General features: G+C 32.5%; 1 protein-coding gene across 2 annotated transcripts in view; it reads left to right on the top strand.

The window, feature by feature from the left end:
• Positions 1–299: 299 nt before the first annotated feature.
• Positions 300–19,428, top strand: part of LOC118194452 (uncharacterized) — a 41,571-nt gene continuing 22,442 nt past the window's right edge. Inside the window, exons 1-3 of one of the 2 annotated variants that reach the window (XM_035365609.2) lie at positions 328–400; positions 3,597–3,661; positions 16,416–16,588. In XM_035365609.2, coding sequence (XP_035221500.1) covers positions 16,445–16,588 — 144 coding nt within the window. In that variant the 5' untranslated portion in view covers positions 328–400; positions 3,597–3,661; positions 16,416–16,444. Of the gene's footprint in view, positions 401–3,596; positions 3,662–16,415; positions 16,589–19,428 lie in introns of both variants that reach the window. The other variant, XM_085827065.1, reaches the window with a different exon arrangement.

The raw sequence follows: 19,428 nt of genomic DNA, 5'->3' as shown, positions 1-19,428 counted from the left end.
ACATAATGTACAATATGAATGATGCTAAAATCTGAAAGTAATTATTTATAGCTTCTTTTAATTAAGACTTTTGGTTGCATTGACAGGTTTTTGATTAAACTATTTTGGAATTTAAAAAGAATATTTAAAATAATTTTGTAAATCTTCCTGTCAGAGGACTAATTCCTCTGACATCCTAAAATTATTTTATTTATTTGTATTTTCAAAATAATGAACTCTTCATTTGGATATTAAACATCACAAAAAGCATTATTATTTAATTTAAATCATTGTTTACATACACCTTTTTTCTTTTCTCAGGCATTTGGGCGAAAAGAACAGTAAAAATGCAATAGCATCATTTGTTCTGTCATCTAGTGCAGAATATGTTGACATGTCAAAATGTCTTAGTAAGAATAAAGTAAGGAATTTTTTTTTAGCTTTGAAAAAAAAATGTCTATAAAGTATTTCTACTCTAAAAGTTTTAATTTACTTTTATAAGATATTAGGCTTTTGAGTTTTCTGATAGTCTCCTAAATTATTATTATTATTTAAAATTCTATTTAATCTTTATTGATGGGTTATGTTGGTAATTTAGCTCTTTATTCTATTTTAACACCACATATTTTCTTTGAGCCTGCATACAAATGGGTGGCAATTTATGCTATTGAAGTTTTTGTAGGAGCACGTGATTTTGGTGATGATACTGGCAACTTTTTGAAATTAAAATTAATTTTTTAATGCATTGGGCTTCACTAACATGAAAAGTAAATTTTTATATTCTTTGTGAATTTTGAAGTGGCTATTGTAAGCATATAATAGCTAGAGTTTACACAAGTATGGTATAAATGGTAGATAAAGTACAAAAGCAAGATTATAATATGTACCCATTAGCATTTACTTGTGTCTGATCAATATGGTTAATTTTAGAGAAAGAAATTGCTGTAGAAAAAATGTGTGATTAATTGAGGTATTGCTCATTATTCAATGCATACATTGCTAAATATTTTACATAGATATGAAGAGCAACATTTGAAATTTTTCCTTCTAAACTTTGCATTCTAAATTTATATTAATAGCAAGCCATTCAACTGAATATATGGAGATACTATACATGTAAATTGTTTAATATATGTTGTAAATTGTTTAATATATTTTGTTGATTTATGATGAGCGGGATTTCAAGACTTGGATCGTGATACTAAAGTATTATCAGTTTTTTTTAACTAAATTTTGTTACTTTAGGCATATTAAGTTTTTTGATGAAAACAAAGAGGAGAGATTCTTATGTGCATAGAAAAATTAAAAGCTAGCATTTACTTATGGAAGTTGTCTCTGTTAAATACATGGTAACAAATAAATAATCATAGCATCTTGATTAGTAAATGTGCGTGATAATCATTTAAAAGGTATTGTATTTTTTTAACATAACCATCTGTAAATTGTAAATAATATTTCTTAGTCTTTTAAGTAAATTAGTGTATGTTTAAAAAGAAAAAACAAATAACAAAAGAATCTGAAAGGTTTCAGATTTTAAATTATGTCCAAAGGGGTGTTTTTTTTTAACATTTTGTGTGTTACCTTTATTTATTAAATATCATGTTTTTCGCACTTTAACCATAAAATTCAGTATCACAAAATAATTTTAAAATAAGTATATCTTTAGAATATCTGATATAGTCTCACGTGCTGGAGATAAATTTTTTTTTTCTTTACAGTGTTGCTATTACTCGCTTTGAAATCATTAAGTTTGTTAATCAAAATTTCATTAAATTTTCACGAAATATGAAATGGATAATAAAACAAATTCCATATTCTATTTCAAATTTGGGCTTCGAAATGCCCATATTCGGGTGGAAATATAGGTTATTCAAAATTTGATGCCTCTTGGTACCATTGTTTTATCACAATGGGAGAAAAATGCATACATTTATGCAGATTCTTCATTATTTAATTTCTTTAAATATAATACAGGGCTCTAATATTTGGTGGCAACAATCTGAAAAGTGAACCGACATTTATAGTGAACCAATGCAAAATACCAAAATGAAATTAATAGTCGTTCTGGGAAAACTGTCGCTTTGGACTAATAAACATCTTGTAATATAATTGTTTCACATTAATTAAGAAAAAAAAAATCTGATACCATTCTTTGTTTTGTCGCCTTTGAATGAAAATCAAATTCATTTGAATGCAGTGAATTTTTTACTGTACATTGTTGAAATATCTAAAATGTTGTAAATGTTACATTAAGGCAAACACACAAATGAGCATGAAGGAAAATATTTTTATTTTTAAACTTACAGCTGCAGGTAGGAGAACAGAAGATAGAAATTATAAATTTTTTAAAGTGTATAAACTTCTTCCTGTGAATAAAATGAAGTAGACAATATCTTGAAATAATCATTTTTAAAGTATACATAATTACATATAGTTATCAAAATAATGGAAGCAACAAATATGAATTCTTTTGTTAATGGGGATTTATACAAGCTGTGAGTAACACTTAAAGGAATATAAAAACTTTTTTCCATGAAAGAGCCATTCAAGTTCCTGCTAAGATGTTTATGGTAGGTATTGAACCCTAATTTCGTTTAACACAGGATATAATATTTTGATAGTACTGGGAGAATGTGTAGGCCAGGAAGGGATGTTTTTCACACATTCCTCATAATGTGACTGGATAAGTGTACCTGATTTATTTTCAGATATAGATTCCTTGCCCACCTTTGTAAGGAACTAAAACTGGGGTTTCTCAACTATGCCTGATGTGAAAGCCCTTGAAATATGACAGCAGACTTGATTGTTCAGGTTGAAATATTATTTTTTTCTTTTCAAGCACTCAGATTGGCTTTCAAAAATATCCTAAACCTATATGCTATATTACAATTAAAGTTGTATTTTTCTTCAAGCACAGTTTGAAAGAGATGCTCTGCAATGTTTCTGCTTTTGCCATTTTTTCACTTTTTTTATGCATGTGTATAAACTGAAATGATACTGAAGTAGGACTTTTAAGTGAAGTGATGCTTGTAAACTTTCATGATTCACAGAAATCTGTATTAACCTTTTCAGAAATACTAATTTTTAGTGCTTTATGGAAGTTAATTTCAATGTGAATGCTATGCATGTGTCAAAAAGTATTTACCTCTTTGTAACAAAAATTAGGCTGATCATCTTATATAGAAGTTAATATCAACACAGAAAATATGTATTTTTCATACATATGTATTTATGGTTACAATGTGTTTGGGTAACTATTCTCACATGGGAAATCTGGGAGATCTTGAAGTTAAACTCTCAGTTCAGTATATGTAATTAATTTTTGAAACTCAATGTCTTGTAAAAGTTCCTGCAAACAAGTACTTATATTAAGGTAGAGTGTTTGGATCATTTCTCTCTTACGGTATCACACAGTGTTATTAACATTAGTATTTTTTAAATTTACATATTATGTCCATTAGTGTCAATTACTCATGTTCATTGAATTATTTTTAATAAGAAATTATTTGCAACTTTAATGATGATGCTTATTGTTTTCTTTAAGATATGATTAAATGTTTGCAGAATTGTGTAAGTTTTAGTTATTTTAAGTATATTTTATTTTCTTGATGCTGTAGCACATCTTGTTATCTGCAGTTACAGAAGAAGAATTTGTTCAACTTTTTGAACATACACTAAATGGGTAAATCATTTTTTTATTAATTTAAACTTGTGAATTAGTCAGCTCAAGTCATAAATGCATAGCTCAGTGGTTCTCAAACTCTTTTTGTTCCATGCTCCCGCTTTCACCATTTCTAGACTATCATTCTGCCTTCTTTTCCAAAATGAGAAAATTACATATGCATTTATTTAAATTTAGATTATTTTTGTTGTCTTTCATAAATTAAACAAAAATAGAAAATGTTGATAAATACTAAAATTTGAATAAAAGTAATTTTTATATTCATAAACTAAAACTAAATTCTGAACAGGTAAATAAAAGGCTGACAACATTCCCACCCTAAAGCTAAACATTTCACATGGTTATCTTACATTAATCAATCAAAAATACAATATAAAGCTTGGAATTATGTAAATGATATTGCAGCTTAGTTTGCTGATTAAATTATGTTAAAATACTTAAATTTTGACACTTCACAGTAACATTTAATCATTAAATATGTTTCTTTAGAAAATATTTGTGTATAAAATCTTCATCATAAATGCATTTTCATGAGCATTTATATGCATGTATTGAATCAGAAGTACAGTTCTTGAAATTTGTACATTTGATTGCATCCATTTAGTTTAATTTTTACTTTTTACATGGAGAATTTTTGAAAGATTCAGGGCAGAAAAATCTTAAGTTACAGATGTTAAAAAAAGAAATTAAAAATTAGGTACGCCATGAATGCATAAACCTACTTCCGGTTTATGCATTCATGGCGTACCTAATTACATAAGGGCTATATTTTTCTTTGCATTAAAAATGGGAATAAATTTTAAAAGAATATACAAAAATTTAGACACCTTTTTTTCGTATGGATTTTTCCCTGGAAGTGGCATGCATACAAAGATGTGTAATGGAATTGTTTCTGCCATTTGTGAGATTCATCTTTATTAGTGCATTTTTTCCAAACTTTAAAAGCCAAAATGCAGCTAAAACTCATTGCAGGCTTTTAATGTATATTGAAAAACTGCATGAGAATAGAGATTCATGTAAAAAATATTAGAAATGTCAAGAAAAATAAGCAGATATACATGGGGATAAATGTCCATCATGGTAACTGATGATTTTTCTCAAACTGTGTGAGAAGTTAGTCAGTGGCCAAGTGGCATACTTCTGTAAAAGAAACATATCACAGTGTTTTTTATATATTTATTTATTGTAACATATGATCCTGCTGACAATGAAATTTGATGAAGCTAAAATTGCAGCAATTGTTCTATGGGATTCTGAAGGAATTGATGCTTCTTTATTTGATAAACAAACAGTTTTCAACCCACTTTGTTTTTACCCTTTCTAAAACAGCTTTCATTGATTTCTGCTGTATTTGTAAGGCCCTCCAATTTTATCAGAAGCTTTGTTTTTAATGCTACGAGTGCAAATTTCCTGCATGTAAATGTTCCAATCTACTGTTGCTTTGTTAGCATTATTTGGATGACTGTATTTATAAAGATTACAGGAAAACTTAATTGAGTTCAACAACCATTTCAGACCATATTTAAAAACTAGAATTGATGGGTAAATATTCCAGATGGGTGCTTCAAGCATTAAGTAAGAAATACAAGTGTTTGCATGATCTAGACATCTATGCATATTTCTACGTGTTGAGAATAAAAATGAACCCTTTTAGAACTTGATGATAACTGGTGATGAAACACAGATTGCCCATAAAAACATCATTACGAAAAGAGCGCACAGTGAGCCTGGATAGCCTGCCTCCCCATCTCTAAACCAAGCCTGAGCTTGAATAAACTTGAATGATACTGTACATGTGATGGGACATCCAAGTGCCAATACATTCAAAACTGAAGAAAATGTTAGCCAAGCAGCACTTGCATTCTTCACCTCTAAGGACAAGCAATTTTTCAAAAATGGTATATCCAAATTATCGTCATGTTGGCAAGAGTTCATGAGTAACAACAGAAATTACATTGTACGAAAATTGTTATTAAAGGTATGAAAATGTATTATTTTCTTTCGGTTCCCAAATAGGCAGAATCTTCTGGTAGACCTTAACAATTTGCTTGGGAGGAGAAGTGCTCCAAGAAAACCATGTATTGTCATTTTTTTTTCATATAAGTGTTAAAAATTCATTTTCTTCATAATTCTCTTCCTATGAGAAAAGTTTTGAGTATTTCATATCTTAGCATATTTTCTTTTTTCAAACATATTTTAAAAATATTTGACTTATCAAGAAATGAAGAAAATGGTTCTCAACCTTTTATGCCCCATGCTTCCTTTTCACCATTGCTAGAAGATCATTCTCCTCAACTTCTTCTCCAAATTTGCAAAATACATTAATATATATATATATGTATATATAGATTTAGATTTAGATTGTTTTCTAACGTGCTTTATAAATTAAACAAAAAGTATAGAAAATTTTGGTAAATATCAAAATTTGAATAAAAGTCTGACTGCATTCCCTCTCTGAAACTATGAAATCCTCCACTTCTTGTTGAGGAACTCTGTGATATATTGTTCTTCTAATGAAGATGCATTTCACTTCAAATTTGAATATTTTAAAAGGCCATTAAATAAAACTACTAATTAATAAAAGGGACACTGGAGGGGCAATATGCAAAGTTTGCAAGGGAAGAAACAAATATACACCTCAGGAACTGGTTCAGTGATTTCAGAATAAAGTTTGTTGTTACAAACTCGCAGCATTTCTTGTTGCTCACATCATTTACTGTTGAGCTGAGGAACTGGCATCAGTTTAGTAGTGGGAGAAGCATCTCAGCCTTTACTAAAATGTAATTATTGACAGCAGCAGTATATGAATGATGTGTATTCTCTGCATTTAATCTGACAACCAAATAAGCATATAGTTGACCTTGGAAAAAAGTTGTAGATTTAAATGAAAATCTGTTTTTTTTTTGGAGGGAAAAGTTAAAGATGGCAGTGTTATTCCACAATACTGGGTATTTGGCAGACTGTTTTGAGAAATTGGTAAATTATTTCTTGCTCAGATTCTGAACAAAGAGGCAATCACATTCAATGCACAAAACTGTTGCCCATGACCAAGAGAGTTTGATAATTTATTCAGACTGTTGGTGAGCATATAAAACAGAGGAAGTGAAAAATGCAGATTAGAGACATTTTTCTGTAAACCGCAAATTTTATTTTGTTGATCTAACAACAGCTAGTTATATACAAAATATTTAAAGACTGTGGTACTGTGCTAAGTGGCAGAGTAAAAATCTTTGAGGCATGGTTGGTTATCATCATGAATCTTAACCTTGTTAAGTTCATGTGGCAAAAGTCCTTTGGACGAGAAAATGCATCTGATGCTATATCAAAAACAGTCATGAAAATATGGCTGCTGCAAAATGTATATGAAATAAATGTAAACAAGAACTTAGCAATAATCCTGCCACAAACTTGAGATTTAAAAACAGGCTGTAATAATAAGGAAGTACCACAGAATATAAATTTGAATAAAAATAAGTCTTACGTACATAGTATTAACTGTAGTACATTCTACAGTCATGTTCTGTTGCTAATATTTTTTGAGTTCAAGTTTTCATCACTTGCTTGAAATCCATTACATTGCACTACTCATGTCTGTCTGAATAGTTTGTCAAAACAATAAGCTGAGCATTACAATATAAATACTGTTTTATAATTCATGTTTGTTTTAACATCATAATGCAGAATATTATGACGTATTAATTCTCACAGAAAATGTGTCTAATTATGCTCTAATAACTTCCAAAAAGCAAAAGAAAATCATAACCTTCCAAATGAAAGTGTTGTTGCTTGCTATGAACTGCAGACTTTTTCTAAGCTTTCAATGTTTCCAGGGCTCTATTAGTAAATAAAACATTCCATTCCATGCCAGTCAGTGGTGTGCTTTTTTTTTTTTTTTTTTTTTTTTTTTTTTTTTACCAGGTGGAACTAGGTATCAAGAAAAATTATAATCCTGTATAAGACAACCACCCATGAACAGTAGAAATGCTTATCTTAAAGGGATGAAATTCTTTCAGAGCTGGTTGTCTTAGGGAAGTGGTCTTAGGGAGTTGTTGTATTTTGAATACAGGACTAATGATTACAATAACACATAGTAAGCTCTGAGGAATTTATAAAAATGAGATGAAGAGAAGAAGTCAAACTGTACTGTAATAAATAAATAGTTTTTTAATTTGACTGATGTCGTAAAATAATTACTTGATTAAAAATATTTCTATCTTTATAACACAAGGCTAGCACAATATGTTACTTTTTAGTTTACTATTGTTAGTCATTTTGAAATTGTATAATACAGTACAAAGTCCAAGATCTGGACTCGTCGGGACTTCAGTGATTCCGGATTTAGGATTTTCTGGATATTAGATCATCAATTTAAATTTAGTAAGATGACATGCAGAAATTATACAATTAAAAATATGAAATCGTAATTTATGAATAAAAGAGCATTTATGATCTAAAGGGTATCCAAATTTACAAAAAAAAGCTTAATATTTATTTGTTTACTTTATTGAACATTTCTTTCAATGTAAGTTGTTTAAATTGCTTCATTTTTTGTGCTAATACTTTCTCTTTAATTCTATAAACAGACATAGTTTCTTACTCAGTTAAAAAGTTCCACTATTCAAGTCCTGTAATTGCTGTGTTGAGAATACCGGCTAACATGTCAATCGAAATTTTTTCATTTTCAATAACCTCTCTTTCACTTTCTTCACTATTGGTAGCAGTATTTTCTGGATCAAGAACCATACCGCCACTTTGCCGTCCATTAATTGATTATTGATTAATTGATTATTGGGGCATTGTCATCACAATGAAAAACTTTTGTTATATCATCTTCATTTATTACTGCTTCTCCACATTTCTTACATTAACTGAAAAATTTCACCTTTAGTTTACGATATCCAAAAACCTTCAAATTTGCGGCTATTATTTTCATCCCCCTCACCATGAAATATGGTAGCTGGTCATAAATTACTCCAAGTATTTTTTAACATATCTGGAGACACATCCTTCCCCGATCTTGCAATGCTCGACACAGCAGATTTTATTCTAAAATATTTAAAAAATTCTTGAATAGTTTTGCCATTGTTCAAGAAATTTAACATAGATTTTAAGATTTTAAAAATGCTACTTTATATTTGCATTTCAGCATGCACACTATTCCGATATACATAGGCTGAATGACGGACGTACAATTTGTAGGAAAATGTATCATAAGATTGGAGTTGAAGACAAGTTGTTCTGTTAAATTTTGTCTTGCTCCTATTGCATACTGAATTAAGCCTGAATTGTATTGGTTTAGTTATTTAATATACCTACATTTTTTTCTTGCAGATGCTATTCTCTGTGAGTCCTAAATTCTATTACAAAGCGCCTAAATTCTAAATTTTTTCCGCCCCTAAACTCATTGCTTTCCGTAAATTATAAAAAATTTCTCATCCCTTAATTTTGCCACTCTGCATCCCCAACTTCCAAAAATTTTTGTCTTCCCTAATTCTGCCGTCTGGTGCAGCCATATTCTGCCGCCGCTTCGGGGTTTATGTGAATAACATATCAGTTATTCTTAATTAAAATAGGGCCTACCAGCGGCTGAGCAGTAAAGTCGCTGAACACTGGTAGTTCGGTCCAAGGTTCGAATCCCACGAATGGGCTGGCTGCGTGGGCGTTTTCGTGTTTTTCCCCATGTGTAATATGTATACGAGCCAGTTCCCTTAGAAAGTCCTCCACGAAGGCATCCCTCCCCTTAAGCAGATAGCCCTAGTGTGCTTTCCCATAATTAAATACACCACACCTTAATTAAAATAGCACTAAATGTAATCTTTTCGCCTATGAGTTTCATTAACAAAATCTACTTTTTATCATATGAAAAGAAATTTTTGTTAAATTTTTCCTCATCAACATTTTTTAGCACATTGAACTTAAATCTGTAATCATCCCTAAGCATAATGTTAGCATAAAAGGTTTCCATGCTCTTGTTATCCAATTACTAATATTAAAAAAAAAAAATGTTTAGACATCACTGCATGAGTCATTACTAATGCTGTCGTGTATTGATATACATGTAGAGATGAAAGCAAAATATAATAAATACAGTCAAGTCTTTAATCCGGACTCGTCGGGACTTCGGCAATTCCGGATTATCGATTTTTCCGGATTATAGATCATCAGTTTAAATCTGGTAAGATCGCATGCAGAAATTATAAAATTAAAAATATGAAACCGTAATTTATAAAATAATGAGCAATTATGATCTAAAGGGTATCAAAATTTACAAAAAAAGAAGCTTAATATTTATTTGTTTACTTTATTAACCCCTTAACTGCCGCGGGCGTATATATACGCCTTGCTCAGCCGATGCGTTAACTGCCCCGGGCATATATATACGCCCTTACAAAATACTATCAGTTGCTTTGCGCTGCTACCCGTTAAACTATTCGCAAACTTTTGGAATGCAACACCAGAATGACCTTGACGAAGTATGTGAAGGAGGATATTATTTCAGAGAAGTGTGGGGAGAAATTGGAGAGAGGGACGTGTCTAAAGTGCTGAAAGTAATGACTGCGTGGTATTGGCTAGTGTTGTTTGAGTAAAACGTTTTTTTTTTTTTTTTTTTTTTATTCTGTGTCCTCCGTTTTCGTTTACTTTTTGTAGTAGGTTCCAGGAATAAAGAAAGATATAACGGATGTTTCAAACCCATTTATCTTTCTTGAATTATTTTTTGATGAACTGCTCGTGCTTTATATTACTACTGAAACTAACCGTTTTGTAGACGAGTATATGAACCAACAACACCTTGCAAACGAAGAACAATATCGTAGCATTCAACCAATTCAGAACAAATATATGTTTTTATAGGCATACTGATTTCACAAGGTATATAACACTGAAACATGATATTACACTTTACTGATCTAAAAATGAATTGATCGAAACCCCATTATAGGGACCTTTTTTATTATAAAAACATCATTTTTATTATACTTACATCTTTTTATTATATTTTTACTCAAAATATTAAATTTTGTGCATGCATTTTTTTTTTTTTTTTTTTTTTTTTACTGTTTATTTTGTGAAACTAAACAATTTTTAGAAAGTAAAACTTGCTCTTATTTTCCCCCTAATAAATCGCATAACTACGCGCGGATATGTGAAAAACCGTGGCACTGGGGAATGAATCTTGTACGTTTTCCGCGGCAGTTAAGGGGTTAAACATTTCTTTCAACGCGCGCATGCGTAAAGCATACATTACGCATAGTCGAAATTAGAAAATTGCAACCAGAAAACTATTTGATTTGTATTCGTGATATTTATAATGACGAGGAATTTGATTTAAATCATATCAAAGACGGAGTAGATCGAGATGAAATACAACATTTAGTAAGGAATTATAAGCCGACTAAAATAAAAACATCTGCCCTGAAGATAACGATAGTGCTGACAGATCAACTTCCAGTTCATTGCTCGCCGCGACGTCCCCCCCCCCGCGCAGAGCAGCGTGAAATTGAAAAACAGATTTCGGAACGGTTAAATAAACAAAGGATATGCCTTTATCCATTTTTTTTAGCAATTCCACTTTTTGTTTGATGGGCATCGAAACATACTTTCGTTTTGTAGATCCTTTGGGAGCTCCAGCATCGGAAATTCTATTTGACATAATCGAAAGTTCAAGCTTACTTTTATAAAATTGCTCTTACAGTCTGCAAAAAATAATAAGCCGGATCCAATTCGAAGATTAAGGAACAACGCAATCATCAACATTAACTGTAATAGATAATTAGATAATTTTAGCTTATACCATCCGTTATTAAACGCACATGCGAAAACGTATTCTACGCTTGCGCAGACGCATATGCAAGTCGTAAAGGTCTTGCGCGCACGCGTAAATGCCTATGCGCATGCGTCAACGTGGCGCATGCGCAGAAAGATTTTAGCTTTGAGGTCCGGATTATGGATTATTCCGGATTATGGGTGTCCGAATTAACGACTTTTGACTGTAATGATTTTCCAGGTCCGTGTTAGGGATATAAAATACTAGTAGATGAATGTTCCGGTTTGAGATGTATGCCAAGCAGATACTCAACTACAGAGCCAAATTATTAATCTCACAAGTTTATGCTTACATGATTGTTTCTTCATAACAAAGTATTTTACTTAGTACCTAAGTGAAATTAAGAATTGGAATTTTTAAGTGAAAAATCTCCACGTTTTATTATGAAAGGGAAAATCAAATGCGAATGCATAAAGTTTGTGGTTTTGAGGTCTGGATTTTAGATCATTCTGGATATTTGACGTCCAGATCTCGGACTTTGTACTTTATTTAATTTTCTAGTGTTGAGTAATAGCATGTTATATTTGTACAAGTGAAAATATATGGAGTAGGTGCACCTTTTGTATTTCTGTTGTGTTTCTTTTGAAAATGTTGTAAGGTATATTTTAATTTTATGACATCATTTTGCTTTCAAAGTGCTTTCCTATCATTTCTTGTTTCCACTTACAACTCCCTACTGGGATGAGTTTTTAGAATCGTTTTGAATGCAAATGAGTTAGAAGTAGTATTTAAGGAAGGTTCAACTACTTTGTGAGAGAGAGCTAGGAATCCTGCGTAGTGCGTGTTTGTCTTCAGACTAAATCTCTCTTGAAGCTGTTAGGCTTGGCCATATATTACATGCCTGTTGATATTCGCTGGCTAGTTTAAATTCAGGACCAAGTACATCAGATACTTGTGTTAGCTGTGGCTAAACCTCTTAGTTAGTTATAATTTAGTTCTTATTTCTTATTCTGAGTTTAAGCCCAAGTGGATGCCCGAAAAAGGGGTGAACTGTTCATCTTATTTGGAGTGAAATCAAAGATAGTTAACTCTTCTTGAATCTATGCCTTTAGTTATTTGAACTCAGCGATAAGTTGCTTAACAATTCACTATGTTCCTCAACATTTAGTTTAGCCAAAAAGGAACCCTACATTGTCTTATCCCCAAAAGTATAGTAGAGTGGCAGTCAAGCTTATGAGGTAGTGATTCTGATAGCTGATCGGTGCATTGTCATCAAGCGACTTCAAAGATTGCTTGTGTGTACTCCATAATGATCTAATGTGTGGGAACTACCTTTTCACACTGCTTCCATCTCCATATTATAAACTTAGGATTACTGCATCAATATAGTCTACTTTGTATTCTTTCATGTATCACAAGAATGCTTTTGTGAAGACAAAATATAACATTAAAATTTAAATTAAGTGAGTTTATAAAAATCATGAGAAAATTTTAAATATTTTCTCAATCTGCTGACAGTAGTTTTATAGCATATCTTAGATAGCTATGGGAACAGGTGAAAGTCAGCTAATCCTTCCTCTCATAAAGTGTATGCAAATTAAGCTTCTCTCACTCATTGCACACAAACCTGAGTATATTTGAATGGTGCATGTTTTCATAAGAGGCACATTGATGTTTCTTTTCATACATAATGCTAGATTAAAATATATTTGAAAATATTAATGCCCAATATGTTAGACTATTGCATAGGTACCCTCTAGTCTGTTAACTGCACACCACTGATGCCAGTATTTCCCTGCAATGTTTCAGAAACCTGTGAGGAAGCATAAATACTTTGGATCTATATATGCATTTCATATGCATAACAGAAAGACTCATAAAATCGTGATGGATATTTGCCTGGAAGATACAAGGCATTTTATTTCAATGGAGGCTATGTGAAATTGTTTATATTCACAACAGTGTTTAATCTCTTCTAGCCCAAATGTGCATTAGACCCAAAGGGCTATTAGTCTCAAAAATGGCATTTTGCATCCTCTCACTTTCTGCATTGGTTCACTTTTCAAACTGTTGCCACCAAAATATTATCACCATGTATTATATTTAAAGAAACTAAGTAATGAAGAATCTGCATGAATGTTTCTTGCATTGTGAAAAAAACAATGGTAACTAGAACCTTCAAATTTTGAATAATTATTTATTGGATATTTGATATATTGGATATTTAAATATGTGGATATTTAATAAATAAAAGTTTCACACAATCTTCAATAATTAAAAGTAAAGAACTTTCCAGAATTATCTACTTGAACATGTAAAAATTGTTGGTTCACTGTGATAGCAAACAGTTCAATAAAATTTTGTTAGTTTTCTGTATCGTATTTGAATAAATCAGCATTTTCAACAGTGTAAATGAAGAAATCTAAACAAATAGACTGATGCATATTCAAAAGGGTGTTGTCATGTGTTAAGTCGAATGCCAAACTTTGCATCAAGCTTAAACTTTACATCAAGCATATTGTTAAATTTTTTTATTCTTCTGACACCAGTTGTTATGTTATTTTCTTCCTTCACGCTTGTACGGGGTTCATAGATTTGGAGTGAATAATGATGACACTTGAGGAAGTATCGAAACACACTTTATTTACCAATATTAGTCAGATAGCTCCAAAATCACTTTTACAGTCGTCGAACTGTTATAAACACACTGACACGTTCAGCGACACAGCCTTCACACTGTCAGGCAATAATGGTGGAGACAGCTGCACTGCAAAGCACCTGAGTTACAGCACCGAGTGCAGCTTCCAACTCTGCTTGGTCTATCTCGAAGCTCCACTTACTCTCGAGGCTCTCCACGCTACAACTCGCAATGCAGTCGACGACACCTCAGCACAGCTCCTGACTCTTCGGTTCAGTCATTCCTGAAGCTCAGTACGCTCTCTCAACGATGCACTAACCGCAATACGCTAACAGACTTCTTCAGTGAACTCGATGACCCACTCGGCACTCGCTGCCCGGCTGTCAACTTGATCGACTCCGCACGGATTGACAAACTCGAGACTAACTTCTTTACTCTTCACGAGGCACTCTCTTAGACACTATCAGCTTGCTAGGCGAGACACACACTAACTGACTGCGGACCAACAGGGTTTATATAGCTTTTGCCTTGTGTTCGAGAACATTCTGGGCTAAACTGGTAAGAATTCGTTCCAGAAAGTTCTACATCCATCCATGGCATATCACCAATTTTGTCGCCAAATGGACAATTTATCGCCAAATGTGACAACCCTGCCTTCCCTGTTTATTTATGGTAACCTTAAAACTGCTTTGCGATGAAGCCATCTTACTGCACCTGAACATTTCATAACAATATACTTTACAATCATTAATTGGGTGAATATCAATGTAATATTTATATTACTACTAGTAATAATAATAATCCAGACTTCAAATCAATGCATTATGAAATCATGAATATTCAATAAGTTAGAAAGATTAAAATCATATCTAAGTTTGTCAAATTTTCTGATATTTATGATTATTCATTAGTGTATATGCTATGCTGTCCATGTATTCATATTGTTACAAATTTTGTACATAGGTAGATGATTTTAATGCAGTTGTATGTGAAATTGTTGTATTTTTCTATGTAATGTAACTCAAAACAAATTTTAAGAGAAAGCTGTGCCAGAAAAGTAAGAATACAGGGGCAAGTGGCATTTAACATTGATTAAATGGGTATCTTGGTAATTTGGTGAGGTATCGTCAAGCTGACAAAGGTTTTGATGAGAAGTCGCCAAAAGGCAATTGACAGATTTGGTGACATTTTGGTCCGGTCCCCGTATCACTGTAATATGTATTGACATGAATAAATGTAATTGACCACTATGTTAGTAACCGTAATTCGACCCTCGTATTGCTTTCCGGTAATTTCGAGAAGCAGAAAAAAGTACTTGAAATAATCTCAGTGACCAGTTGAAAACTATATAAGGCAATAGAGAGAGTATCTACTTATTGTCATTGCAATTTGTTAGTTCTATGGGAATTGAGATATATCCGAGTTAGCTTTCTCTTTAGATGCACTTTGCATTACATTAGGTTTAACATAGTTTAGTAGTTTGAAGCATAAATAGTAATTGTACTGTGTGCTATTGTGACACCTGTAAAATTATTTCTGCAAAAAATTCCAGAAATTCGAAATGTTTATTTTGATAAAATAAATTTTCTTAACCTATCATCTGACCTGTGTGCATTAAATTTATTACGAACTCGTACGCACGCAATAATAGCAAGTGCATTTACCATGCTGTTGAAAAATAATTTTATTATCATTGTTTTGCTGTTAGCACAAAAACCTATAAGTATATTGTAAGTAATGTTTTATTTTAATATTTGATTTCTAATTATAGTAATACAAATGTGTACAGTGTTTAGTATTCTATAAGATAATTTTCATACAGAAAGATACAGGCATTATATTTGTTTGTTAAATTAGCAACATAACATATCAGCAATACATATATAAGTATAGGCCATCTGTAAACAATTGAAAATTTTCATTATTTGTGGATATAAAACAAAACTATAAAAAATGTAAGAAAATAATATCCTTCTAATTATTTTCTCTTTTAAAAATTATTTTCCTTTTCTTTTGTTTACATTATTATAAAAAACAGCATATAATACATTAATATCTAAGTTTTTGCAAAGACAAAACATATGTACCAATTTGCACTTGTTATTTTATGCCCTAAGCCGTATGTAATTCGGGAATGGGCTGTGTGTGCATTGTTAAAGGCTAGCTTTAATAAAGAATTATCAAAATATGCTGTCTACTAAAAACCCTATTTGAAATATATAATAATTATTGTATTTTATTTGATAAATACAGAAAACAAATAGATTTTTCGGTTTTTTTTAAATTTATAAATGCTTTCCACTTTGTACATTAAATTTTCTTCCATTTACCTTCTGTTTTATATTTTGCAGTGTAATAAAAAAAACCTTTGTTGCCGAAAATGACTATTCACATTGTTTCCAAGCCAAATGGAAGAGATAGTAAACCACAGACTATTCCAATTAGTGCTTCAAAAGTTTGTGATGATACAGGATTTTGTATAGTTGTTTACGGATGCCATAAAAAGCCAATTTTTGAAAAAGTGGTGAGTTAGTCTGGTATTTCTAAAAACTTCTCATTGCAGCATTTTTTAATTAAAAAAAATAAAAGAATTAGAAAAACTGATGATTACTTATAATATAAATAAAAATTATTTATTTGGATTTACATCAGTTTTAATTTATATATGTTTATATAAGAAAAAATAAAATTTGTTTCAATTTATTTTCCTTATAATAAATTCCTTGCAATTTCTAGTGAATTCCTAGCAATATGCTAATATACATGGTTTCTAATAAATTCCTAACAATATGCTAACAATTTAGAAATAAGAATGTAGCCTTATTTTCAAGAATATTTGAGATAAGATTGTTAATTGACTATAACAATGTGCATAAGAGCCTTTGTCTAATAAAAGCTGTACTTATAAGAAGAATAACATAGAATGCCTATGAGTAAAGGAAAATGATTATTTCTTTTGTGCACTTATTTTTTGCAGGGGGGGCACATGGAAAGCATAAAATCTCCATCCAGACTTTCTATTACATTACTAGGAATAGAGTTCAGGGAGAACTGCCAGTGTTAAATTAGTTTTATTCATTTTTCTTTTAGCAGAAAAACTTCAAGCATGGTATCAACTTTATATGTAAAATAATGGCTCTTAAATACACTCGTGCAAAATTAAGAGAATTTTCAAACTATGTCTATTTTTATGAAAAGTATTGAACAAAGGGTACTAATTATGCAAATTTTCAGAGTTAATTACATAAGATACACATGCGTGTCTACAGAGCCGTGATTATTGAGAGTATGTAAGCACATGAGGGGTTTTCGTCAGTTTGTGTGTTTGTACTCATTCACTGTTTCTGGCAAGAATTGAGTAAATTTCATAAAGTATCAGGTAAAATGAGTAGCCATAAATGCACATATTATGGAATCAGGTGGAGAATTATTTGTAGATTGGAGGCAGACCAGTCACAAGCACAGATGGGTACAGAGCTCAATGCAGTGCCCAGTGTTTATCTCCAGTTTGAGGAAACAGTTTCAGGACACTGGAACTATGAGGGCTGTAAATTAAGTAATAGCAACATAGGTATAAATCAATTTTTAATGAACTTACAAGTACAATTACATTACATTCCTTCTATGTAATCACCAGCAAAGCTTATAACCTTTTGCCAAATGTCGGGAAGCCATTGTAGACCAGTGGCAAGGTGTTGATTGTTGATGTGAGCGACCGAGTGCTCTACTACGTGATGAAACGTCATGAAATCGGTGACCTTGGAGCAGTTCCTTCAACTTCGGAAACAGATCAAAGTCACAAGGACTCATGCTGGGCGAGTAGGGAGGGTGTTCCAGGATTTCCTGCTGCCATCATCACAAAAGGAGAGTGACATTGTTTGCGACATGGCAGTGAGCGTTGTCATGCAATATGATAGGGAGATTGTTGTGCAATAAATGTGGACGTTTGCACTGCATAGCCGGACGCAGATGGTGCTGTAGAAATTGGCATGTAATCTGCGTTGACAGTTTGTCCTTCAGGTTACAGTATGTGTAAGAATGACACCGTCCCAGTCATATGCCATAATCATCATAACCTTCACCCGACTGGGTTCCTGTCGAAATTTCTGTGGACGTGGTGAATTTTGGTGATGCCATTCATTTGATTGACGCTTTAATTCAGACTCATAGTCTCGTGCCCATGTCTCATCAATGGCGACAATATGCTGCAAAAATGCGTCTCTTTCATTGCGGTATCTCTCCAAGTGGGTGCCAGCCAGTGCATACCGGTGCTATTTCTGTACTTCGGTTAGTCGATGTCAAACCCAGCGGGAAGCAATTTTCTTCATGTTGAGAGATTTCTTCATTATGCACCACACCCTTTGATGACTCAGACCAACCTCTAAGGATAATTCTCGGACAGTCCATCGGCGGTCTATGGTAAGGAGACTGCTCAGGATGTCAAGCTGCTCTTGAGGAATGGAGGGCCGACCTGTGCGTTGCAAATCCTCAGTCTCATTCCGACCCAAACAAAATGCTTGAACCCATCGTGCTACTGTTCTATATGGTAAAGCGTTTGTGCCACAGGCTTCCTCTAATCCTCAATAGCATTCTGTTGCATTTTTGCCACGGGCAACCTCGATTTTAAGCCATGATCACTGATCACCTTTTGAAAACATGCTTTAGAGCGATTGAAACAAAACTCCTCACTTTAACGCCACACAACAACTACCCTTCTAAGCAGATTGACTGTTTTTTGCACTGTACACATTGACAACAGCGCCAGCTCAACGCTCCCATATCCTATTTGCACATGCCCGCCCTTCTGCGAGTTTCAAGGTTAAGTTGCCACTATTTAATTTACAACCCATATATATCAAAAAGACCTTGACAAGATCACAAAGATTCACAACGACGAATGAGAATCATTATTTGACACTTTCAGTGCAGTGACACAGGACTGCTACAGCTTCTCATCTCTCATGTGAGTTGCATGCTACTACTAGAACCTGAATTTCATTTGTGAGATAGGGCTGTATGCCATTAAACCTGCTATTTGCATCCGGCTCACAGCACACAACAGAACATGTTTAGCATGGTACAGACAACATGCACCTTGAACCAGACATCTCTGAAGTGCCATGCTTTTTACACAAGAGAAGATTCAGCCTGGACATTGATATTCTCAACATACCTGTATCTGCATGATACTATCCCTCTTGCATCAGGGGAAAGGATCATTATGGTGGAGGTATAATGCTTTCTGTAGGCATTATGTTGGATGACCGCACACTCCTGCACATGTTTGACAAAGGTTTTCCGACTGCAATGAGGTATAGAGAGGCGATCTTAGAGTCTTATGTTTGGCTTTTGAAGGATACAGCT

Source organism: Stegodyphus dumicola, chromosome 11 (assembly GCF_044657685.1).
Source record: "Stegodyphus dumicola isolate Sdum_Otavi_A_Nest chromosome 11, ASM4465768v1".
Taxonomy (NCBI): domain Eukaryota; kingdom Metazoa; phylum Arthropoda; class Arachnida; order Araneae; family Eresidae; genus Stegodyphus; species Stegodyphus dumicola.
The sequence above is the reverse complement of the archived record's forward strand: the minus strand, read 5'-3'. Positions and strand labels throughout refer to the sequence as shown.